Source organism: Hypanus sabinus, chromosome 9 (assembly GCF_030144855.1).
Source record: "Hypanus sabinus isolate sHypSab1 chromosome 9, sHypSab1.hap1, whole genome shotgun sequence".
NCBI classification, from domain to species: Eukaryota; Metazoa; Chordata; class Chondrichthyes; order Myliobatiformes; family Dasyatidae; genus Hypanus; species Hypanus sabinus.
Window position 1 is genome coordinate 41710245 of NC_082714.1, and position 10248 is coordinate 41720492.

The 10248-nt window shown below is 41.9% G+C and overlaps 1 protein-coding gene across 1 annotated transcript in view; it reads left to right on the plus strand.

The window, feature by feature from the left end:
* LOC132398983 (uncharacterized) overlaps window positions 1–10248 on the plus strand; it is a 59286-nt gene that overhangs the window by 48247 nt on the left and 791 nt on the right. The window contains exons 31-35 of the mRNA XM_059978819.1: window positions 70–157; window positions 1081–1201; window positions 2327–2505; window positions 3056–3202; window positions 3991–4118. Of these exons, the coding sequence (XP_059834802.1) occupies window positions 70–157; window positions 1081–1201; window positions 2327–2505; window positions 3056–3202; window positions 3991–4118 (663 nt within the window). The remainder of the gene's footprint in view (window positions 1–69; window positions 158–1080; window positions 1202–2326; window positions 2506–3055; window positions 3203–3990; window positions 4119–10248) is intronic.

Sequence of the window (10248 nt, forward strand, 5' to 3'; positions counted from 1 at the left end):
GCTTGGATTTTCATGCTATGATTTCTTACAATGCTTCTTTAACTCAGGGACCAATTTCTTTGTCTCTAGTTTACCTTCATCATGGTCGTCATCTACAATACAAGAGCTTGGAAATCTTCCTTTGGCATTGACCGCAACATGGAGTCAAATAAACAGGGTATAGTTTACTTGCTTAAGCAATCAATTGAGTGGCTCAGTTTGTGAGAGAATCATCTTTGTTTCTGAATTCCTACGTTAAACTGAGGTCATTTAAGAGTTAACTTTCCTTAGAATGCCTAAAAATCTACATCTCCAATGAGTTAAGTTACTACTTGATCAAAATATTATATTCTGCATGAATATTAGTTTTTGTGAAAGACTGCATTACGTAGCACAGTGTTCTTGTATATTATGTGATTGAAAGTTCTATTTATGCTTGTACAGCACTGACATGGTTAATAAGAATTTGTTTAGTGCTAAACTCTCAAACTAGCATGATTCATCGACATAGAGCACCAAAAACATAGAGTGATTTGATAGTTAGTGCATTCTTTGAATCTCCTCTGCAGGTAATGGGTAGATTCCATTTCTTGCTTTCTTCCCTTTAGCTACACCGGCCATGCCATTCCTGTCCCCAGCTTAACCACTACAGTACCAAAACCCCATGTCTCACCCATCTCATTCTCAACCACAGCCCCAATTCCTCATCTTTAGTCTGGTCCCGGTACCCTCTGTCTCAGGCCCAACTCTCCTACTCAAGCCAACAATCAGTGCTGTTAGGACCACGTCCTCTTGCTGTGCACTGTTTTCTGGATAATTATGATTTAGTGAACCCCGAGATGATACATTTCCAAGTTGATGTGGTGAGACATTTTTAATAGTTTTGTCCTGTGATTACAACCTTTTGCTCCAACATGTTTATCACTTGACATTTACATTGGCGTTGGTTTGTTGATGGGAGGGATTGATAATCACACGCCAACTGTTTTCATTAATGAAGCGTGTTTTCCTGCTGTTGCTGTACCTGGCATTTCAAAATGTACGTATCATTGGAAACTCGTTTGGTGCCATTCTTCATCTTTTCCTCTGTACCCCATGCAGCCGACCCTTAAACAAGCTCTGCCAAGATTTCTCAAGAAAATAAAAAGATTCAGATCACCTGGAGATGTGCTGATATTTATTGCTCAGCTCAAACTACAAAGAAGCTCAAACAATACTAGTGGTATGTAAACAATACAGGTGAATGTTTACTCAATGTTGTCGGTGGAGTTGTGTAATAAATGTGTTACTGGACTAAAAATCTAGAAATAAAGATTGATCATTCTGAGGTCTAAGTTCAGATTCTAGTATGGTGTGTTCAAATTTAAGTTTAGTTTGTTGACGTAAATGAGAAAAAACACTTACCAGCACTCAGCATATCAGTGATAATATGCCCGTTTCTGATTCTCATTACTTACCATTCTGGCTCTCATTTCTCTCCAGAACCATAACAATGCAGTTGACTCTCAGCTGTTCTCTAAATTGCCTTTGTAAATCATGCAAATTTCTAATTCACATCCTGGCTGCTATCTTTGTTCAAAGGCTATCATAATTATGCCTATTTGTACTTGACCTTGAAAGTCTGTTTCCAGATCATTTTCTTGAGCAAGTGCTGTCCAAGGTAGGGATGATATTAATTAGGGAGTTCCAGAATTTTGATCTAAAATGCTGAAAAAACATACTTTCAAGTTGGCCAGTTTGTGTCTAATACGGGCGTTTGCATAGGGCAATATTCCCACACTTGCTGCCTTCATTCTCCACGGTGTTGAAGGTGAGTGGTGCTGACAAAATAGCCATGGCATGTTTTTTTATTCTGTTGTGAAGGGTGCACTATGGGGCCATGATGTGTCGGTGATGGAGGGAGTGCCTGTGGAGATAGTCAGGCAGCATTCTCTAAGCTCTTATATTTTAAGATTGTAGCACACCCCAGTGTCTTCTGAGTCTTTGCAGGCTAACATTAGAATTATACAGTCAGTTTGTTTGACAAGGCTTCCACTAAACTTCAACTCCCACATAAAAATCATCCCAGAGTGCGAATGTTTTCAGACAGCTTAATCAACAGATTGCAGTTATTTGGTACTTTCAGCAGTGTGACTGACAGTTTTCCATTCTTCATTTCTACCTATATAGTTTGTTTTGATGATCTTTTTCTATAACTTGTCTTTTTCCACGGCTATAAGTACTAATTTGATCAAAAGTGCCATCAGTCCTTTTAAATCTTCTCTATTCCATTTGAGAAAAACTTAGCCAGCAGCATTAATCTGTCACTCCTACCTCTTATTCAACTAACAGAAGTTTGCATTTCCAGTCTGCACAGAGGGAGTAATAGCACCAGAAGACATTGATGACTTCATACCTGCAGTCTATGATGCTGCCCAGTTGGACATTTGCTTGAGTGACCATGTGCTGAGAGATGGTGTTCTCCAAATAGGATCTCTTGCCTTTGACCCAACTCAGCTGAAAGTTCTGAAAAAGAAACTCCTGCAGGTACGTTAGCTTCGTGTGAAACCAGAGGAAGAGCATTTTGTTTATTATTTGCCATTCATTGCATAAGAACATCACTCAGTGGTTAACATAATGCGGCGTACCAAGTCAGAACTGAAAAGAAAATGAGTAACCACTTTATTTGTGTCAGTAATATCCTATAAGAATACAAATTTCCAGGTTCCAAAGAACTTCTTCGTTTTCTTCGTCACAGAGATCTAATGTGTTTTTTGACCAAAATGTCAACAGGTAGAAATTACCTCAGTTTAATGATCAGGGTCAATGTCTTCATCTCTATCAATGCAAAATGAGCTCGCTTCCAGGGTTCTGCCATCATCACTCCTTAATGGTGTCAACAGGGAATGAGATATGAAACCTGCCTAGGCTGGGTATCTTTTCCAATCTATGAAATAAAACACACGAGTTATTTCAAAGTGCGATGAGGAGCAATGGAAATGAATTGTATCTAATTATTTTGAAAGGACAGACATGTTCCGGAGGCAAGTCTTTCCATCAAAAATCAGAGCTAACGTTCTATCGTTTCCTGAAACAGATTTATCCCAATGGTCTTCCAGAAAGCCAGATTCAACTGCTGGGTAACATCTCCACTGTATTTAACGCAACAGAAGTCCACAGTTGGAATATCACTCGAGTGGAAACTATTTCTGCATTACTGGCACACAAGCTGGAAAACACAATGGTAATGAAATCAGAAAATTTTAACACAAAATATTGGTACCTTTCTGAATCCTCCTCTCCAAATCCTGATCACCTTACTGATCAAACATCCTCGTAATAACCTTCTGATTTCATTCCCATCTCCCAACAAACCAACAAGTACCTCCCCTTAATCCGATAATCCATCAAACCCTGAACAAATTGGGCACAAACTTTCAGTGTGACAGATCACAAGCCTCTGATCTCATTGACTGACACTCCCCCCTTTTGTCCTGAAACTTTCTCTGTCCAACTCAAATGTTGTCTGATTCATTCAGCCACCCACCAGATGTTCTCACCAGGTCTAGCAACCTCCTTCAAGCTACTGACTCTGCTCATTTCCTCTCTTTGGTCTACAACAACATGCTCTTTTATCCATAATGCTCGAGCCTGGTGCATTATCTGCCATAACCTTTGCTGTCGACATTAATAATGTGATTTGGTTAGGTACAGAGTCAGGAATTTAATCTCTGGAATGCTAATAATATTCTGCAGAGAATTCACTTTTTGCCACAAATGCATGAATAAAACTGCAGATAGAATTACTTCCAAATACTGTATTCATTAAACTTTGCTGTTTGAAACTGAGAGATTTAGGCTGCAAAGTTAGTTTTCTTCCCACTCTGTCTTCTCTATTAACGGACATTTCTAATTAGTAATAATTCCATCGATAGAAAGTGATTTAATTAATATTTCAGGACATGTTCAAGCAAAGCGTACTTTGGGGAACAGTTAATAATTTCTTCTGTGTTCTCCAAATTTATTCAACAGGTTAAAGCCATCATTGGAAGATACCTGCAGTTAGATGGTAGTCTTAATGTAGTTTCTTTGAAAGCTATTGGTGGAAACAACTTGTGCACTTTGGATGAAGAACAGCTGATGAAGATTTCAAACCTGACGTAAGTGTCAAGCTCAGTTTGGAATGTTGTTGATGCCTGAAATGGTGAAATGAGTTGGAATTCCATCAGGCCTGCTCCCTGTGGATTCATGGCTCCAGTATTCTTAGGAAGGACACAAGGATGTTATTTTAGGAAGAGCGAAACGGTGGTGGTGAAACGTAACAAGCCACTGTAGGCTACTGTGTGCCTCAAGAATAGACAGGGGCTTCAGTGAATGAGGTTTGCGTTGTTTGTCATGAATTGATCCAAGTAGGTGTTTGAGAATGGTGGAATGGTTGCTTTTGGGCTTTCATGTCTTGTAGATATCTGAGGAAGGGATGCCAAGTCTATGACATTGCTTACTGAGCACATAGAAATTGAGCCAGATCATGCCAGCCATACCTTGAGATGCTGAGCGGAATGGAAAGAAGTTTCAGTTGATAAATTGACAGGTGTTGAACATCAGTAGATAAGCAAGATGCTTTGGTGGTGATTTTGAGCAGTGGGTCTGGTCCAGCAAGGCCTAGTAGATGCGACATGTGTCATGCGAAGATTTTCCATTCCAAATATCAAATCATTTCATGTGAAATTTTAATCCATTTTCTGCAAAACAAAAATAATGAGATATAAGAATTATTTTAATTATTATATATATATTGCATTACTGCAGTTTACACTGTTGTTTTGCTTCAGCAGCAACTCTGATATCTCAGCAGATACTTTTCTAATATGGCAGCCTCACATTGATGCATCAGAATGTTCATAAAGGCAGTTCCACAATGGAATGTTGATCTTTTCCAATGTGAAACAGATGTGTTACGTACCCCGTAACTGGGTCACTTACCAGCAAAGATAGAGAGGTCCATTGAAGTCTGATAGTACCATTTTTAACAGTATTTATTGATTAAAATACACAAAAATAATATCAATTCAAACATACAGATAATATACATCGTCAATACTAAATCTAAGAGTGCAGGTATAATAATAATCAATAAGGAATGGCTCTATCGTTGTCTAAGGGATAATGTATTGTCCGATGGAAATATAAAAGTCACTTTAGTTCATTCAAGCTGCTGCTTTCTGGTTGGAGAGAAAGACGGGTTAAAACTTGCCCAGTCCTTTGATGATGTCAATCCTTCGAGAGTTATTGGGAGTTGATTTCACCGTTGTTAGCTAAAAACCGTTCTTCTGTGGTAAAGGACCATCGATTCTGGGGAAAATGGAAATGGACACACGTGGCCTTCCCACTGGCTTTCGCCATTACGGGATCACTAGCATTTCTTCTGGTGCGTCTGAGGGGCTGTTCCCACAGACCCTCTTTTATCCTGACTCACAGGATGTCAATTGGGTTGGGATGATGCAATCCCTCCACCAACCAGCCCACTTTGCCTGAGGGCTTCCACGAAGCACAGTATTTTAATACACAATTCCGTCTCCAAAAGGCAATGGCCGTTTCCCGTAGCTTTGTATCGCCGGGGGGGGGGGGTCAAGACATTCCAAACATCTCTCTCGTATTTCCTGGGTCTCCTGACCCAAATCAATAGCGATCCTGCGATTCTCAAAAGGGAGGGGCTGCAGGCGTCACACCCCCTTTCTTCAACGCGTTTTTACCATCCGTAAAAACGGAGTAATACTGAGTCTCACAGGATTTCAGAATCTAACACAATACAAAAGCTTTTCTTTTCACTACAGAGTAATACAGTTATACATTCAATTCAGTATCTAGATGGTTACCGATTACATTGTCACTTCCTTTACGATCTTAACATTTTGTACCCTACTAAAGTCTTGTAGCATCAGACTCCAATTCAGTAACCACCTATTTTTTCTCTTTCCTTCAGCAAACAAAACTAAAGAGTTGTGATCTTAAGCTTACGTGTATACTACAAAAGTTCATGCAAATACTAATCTTTATGTGGCTTTCAAACTTAACAGGCATGCTTCCATGGGGTTGTCTTTATTATTCACATGTTTTGTCGAAATTCCGTAAAACCGGCTTTTGCTATTTAAAAATGGCGTCCCCATTAACCCTCGCCTCTTTTCCGGTTAATTCCCACGTGGGGAGCTTGGGTACCCTTGCGAAATAGGCTTTTGCCGGCTGCTTCCATTGAAGTTATTTTATCAACACTGTGTCCCAAACTAAGACCATCTTCTGAATTTCCACCCAATTCTTTAATTTTACACAATTTGTTAGTTTTCTCTTCAGGACCCTTCAGGCTATTAGTTTTCAGTTCGAACTCTTTGTTCAAGCAGCATTTCAAATTCTGCCTTTTCACACCACACCCTGGAATACCAATAGCATGGGGGGGGCCCGTCATCTTCCAACTCAATCTGTAAGCGATCCGCAGGCTTTGTGGTACCACGCCATTGAAATGACTGGAGCCTGGTTGCTGCCTTTGATATTAATCCAGCCTTTAAATTTTCTTCATTCGATTTGGGAACTACATATTTCCCTTTTCCTTCAATAATAATATTCATCTCCCCACTTTTGATCTCCGCATTAACTTTTAACACACCTTCGAGCACAAACACCTGGGAACTCTCACTTCCCACTATTACCAAAGTTAACCCTTTCTTCACTGAACCAAGTCCATCTGACCCACAAGGACGGCCTTCCTTTTCAACTGAATCAAATACCTCAGACTTTTTCTGAGCTCCATTACTAGGTTCAGTACCACGTGCACCCACATCTTGGACACACTTGGCCGGGACATTTGCCTCTTCCAGGCTTTCAATACCCGTACCCGGTCCAAATTCTAAATTCCCCTGATTCTCCCAGCTACTCTCTGGGCAACTCCCTTCCGGAGTAAACTCAAACCTGCGGGCTGAAACAACCTCATCTGCCAACCCAGCAGACTTCTTCAAGGTCAGGGCACCCTTTTCATCTCGGACTGCCCTCATTTCATTATCGGGAACACCTTTAGAATTTTCAACTTCTTCAAACAGTTCTGCCAAACCAGACAGATCATCCATGTCCAACTCTGGACCTTTTAACAGCTCTATCTGTTTCTCATCTTTTTTTCGTGCCTCTAGAACTTTTCTCCTCCTCTCCCTTACTCTCTTTCACTTTACTACTCTTCATAGTCTACCTCCTCTCTCTTACTCTCTTTCACTTTACTACTCTTTGTAGTCTACCTCCTCTCCCTTACTCTCTTTCACTTTACTACTCTTCGTTTTACCACCCTCTAAACCCTCGTGGTACAGGGTCGGTAAGAATGTCTCGGCCAAATCGATACTGGCCTGATTGAAACTGCTCTCTGTCTCAGCTGCCTTTCTCGACATGCTGCGAGTGGCCGCGCATGCGGGATAGATCTGAGAATCTAGGGGCGGAGCCTCAACACTCACAGGCTGTTTTGTCAGTGTCATTGCTGCCCAAACCTTACCACTGGCTAAATCATTACCCAGGAGGACGTCTGCTTCAGTTATCGGGAATTCTGATCGCACCCCCATTTCAACTGATCCAGAAGATAGCTCACAATTCATAATGACCCTATGTAAGGGCACCATTTCCGTCCCTTTGCCTATTCCTTTCACAGCTACCATTCCCGTCTTGTGTCCAAAATCTAGTACCTTACTGCTGATCAATGATAGCTCAGCCCCCGTGTCTCTCCAGATCCGTACTGGAACTGGGGTGTCTCCCTCCCTCAGACACGGTTCCGCTTGACATACAAGTCTCAGACCCTTCTCGTACTCTGTCTACCCGCGACTGTCTTGTTGATTTACTGATTACCACGGCACATCCGATAGGGACTGCTGCTTTCCCTTTTCTTGTCTCTTTCCTCGGAGCAAAGCACCTAGATGCAATATGCCCTCCCCTTTCCACAATTAAAACAGGTCAAGGCTGGGAATCTCTGGCCGTCTTGCCTTTCCCCCTCAATCTTACCACTAGCTCCCGGCGGGACCTCTGCCTCAGCCGGCGGGCTTTCTCGATTGTTCCCACTGTCTCTCTGGGAACTTTTATTGGAGGAAAACTTTGTCTTGTGGGTTAGGGCATATTCATCTGCGAACCTAGCAAATTCTGAGATGGACTTATTTGGCTTCTCATTCAAATACATCCGGATATCCTCCGAAACACAACCTTTAAATTCCTCAATCAGAATTAACTCCCTGAGACGCCAATAATCCTCCTCCACTATCTCTGCTGTGCACCAATGGTCCAAGAGCACACCCTTCTCATAGGCAAACTCGGTATACGTCTGATTCCACCCTTTCTTTAAATTTCTGAACTTTTGTCTATATGCTTCAGGTACTAACTCATAACTCCAGAGAATGGCCACCTTTACTTTGTCATAACTCTCCTCCTCTTCCTCTTCCATGGACAACATCGTATATGCCCGCTGTGCCTTCCCCTTTAACACACTTTGTAACAACACCACCCACTGCTCTCTGGGCCACTTCTGATTCACTGCCACCTTTTCAAAAAGCAAGAAATAACTATCAACATCCGTCTCCTCGAATGGAGGTTCTAGCCTCAACTCTCGACTTACATTAAACCACCCCTCTCTGTCTGACCCTTGATCTCTTCGCCCTTGCCTTAACTTCTCCATCTCCAAGTCATGTTCCCTTTGTTTCTCTGCCTCCCCATACTCTCTCTCTTTCTCGGCTCTCTTTCTCTTTCTCAGCTGCTTCCAGCTGTTTTAACTGAATTTCATGCTCCCTTTGTTTCTCAGCTCTTTCCTGCTCCCATTTTACCTCTAACTCCTTTAGCTGGAGCGCATGCTCCCTCTCTCTCTCGGCTCTTTCTTTCTCTTTCTCCTTCTCAGCTGCTTTAACTTAATTGCATGTTCCAACCTTAATTTCTCCAACTCTAACTGAGCCGTCCCACTGGCTGGTACCTTTTCAGGGATATTTTCCAATACCTCAGCTGCAAACACATTCTTCCCAATATAATACTGAGTTATTGCCCTTCGCACCTCCCGCTTTTCTCATTAACGACCTCACCTCTGCGTGGTTTAACCCCTTCGCCAAATTTATCAAGTCTGATTTGGTGGCCGCCTCTTGCTCCTCCAGAGTCGGGTTTTCTATAAATTCACCCACGTCCATCTTTGCTGGTTTCCCGCGTAACCAGATCAAAGTTTGGACTTAGAAGCCCGATTCACTGGCTTCCCAATTTGGTGTCAAATCTCGAGATGAGAACCCCAATTGTTACGTACCCCATAACTGGGTCACTTACCAGCAAAGATAGAGCGGTCCATTGAAGTCTGATGGTACCATTTTTAACAATATTTATTGATTAAAATACACAAAAATAATATCAATGCAAATATACAGATAATTATACATCGTCAATACTAAATCTAAAAGCGTGGGTATAATAATAATCAATAAGAAATAGCTCTATCGTTGTCTAAGGGATAATGTATTGTCCAATGGAAATATAAAAGTCACTTTAGTTCATTCAAGCTGCAGCGTTTTGGTTTGAGAGAAAGACGGGTTAAAACTTGCCCAGTCCTTTGATGATGTCAATCCTTCGAGAGTCATTGGGAGTTGATTTCCCCGTTGTTAGCTAAAAAACGTTCTTCTGAGGTAAAGGACCACCGATTCCGGGGCAAATGGAAATGGACACACGTGGCCTTCCCACTGGCTTTCGCCATTACGGGATCACTAGCGTTTCTTCTGGAGCGTCTGAGGGGCTGTTCCCACAGACCCTCTTTTATCCTGACTCACAGGGTCTCAGATGTCAATCAGGTTGGGGTGAGGCAATCCCTCCCTCAACCAGCCCACTTTGCCTGAGGGCTTCCACGTAGCACAGTATTGCAATCCACAAGTCCGTCTCCAAGAGACAATGGCTGTTTCCCGTAGCTTTATATCGCCGGGGGGGTCAAGACATTCCAAACGTCTCTCTCTCATTTCCTGGGTCTCCTGACCCAAATCAATAGCGATCCTGTGATTCTCAAAAAGGAGGGGGCTGCAGGCGTAATAGATGATACCTCACAGATCAATGTTTATTTTTAAACACTTGGGTCATAATACCTCAAGTTCATTGAGATTCACTGAAGCATCATCAAATCCAAACAAATTTCTTAGAACATGAGCCTATGCAGTGAGTGAGCAGACAATTCAACTCTGTAAGGCATCATAGTGGTGGCAAGTACAGTACCTTCCTTACAAGTAACCTTGAGTTGCTTTACCGTAACAGTATTGGTAC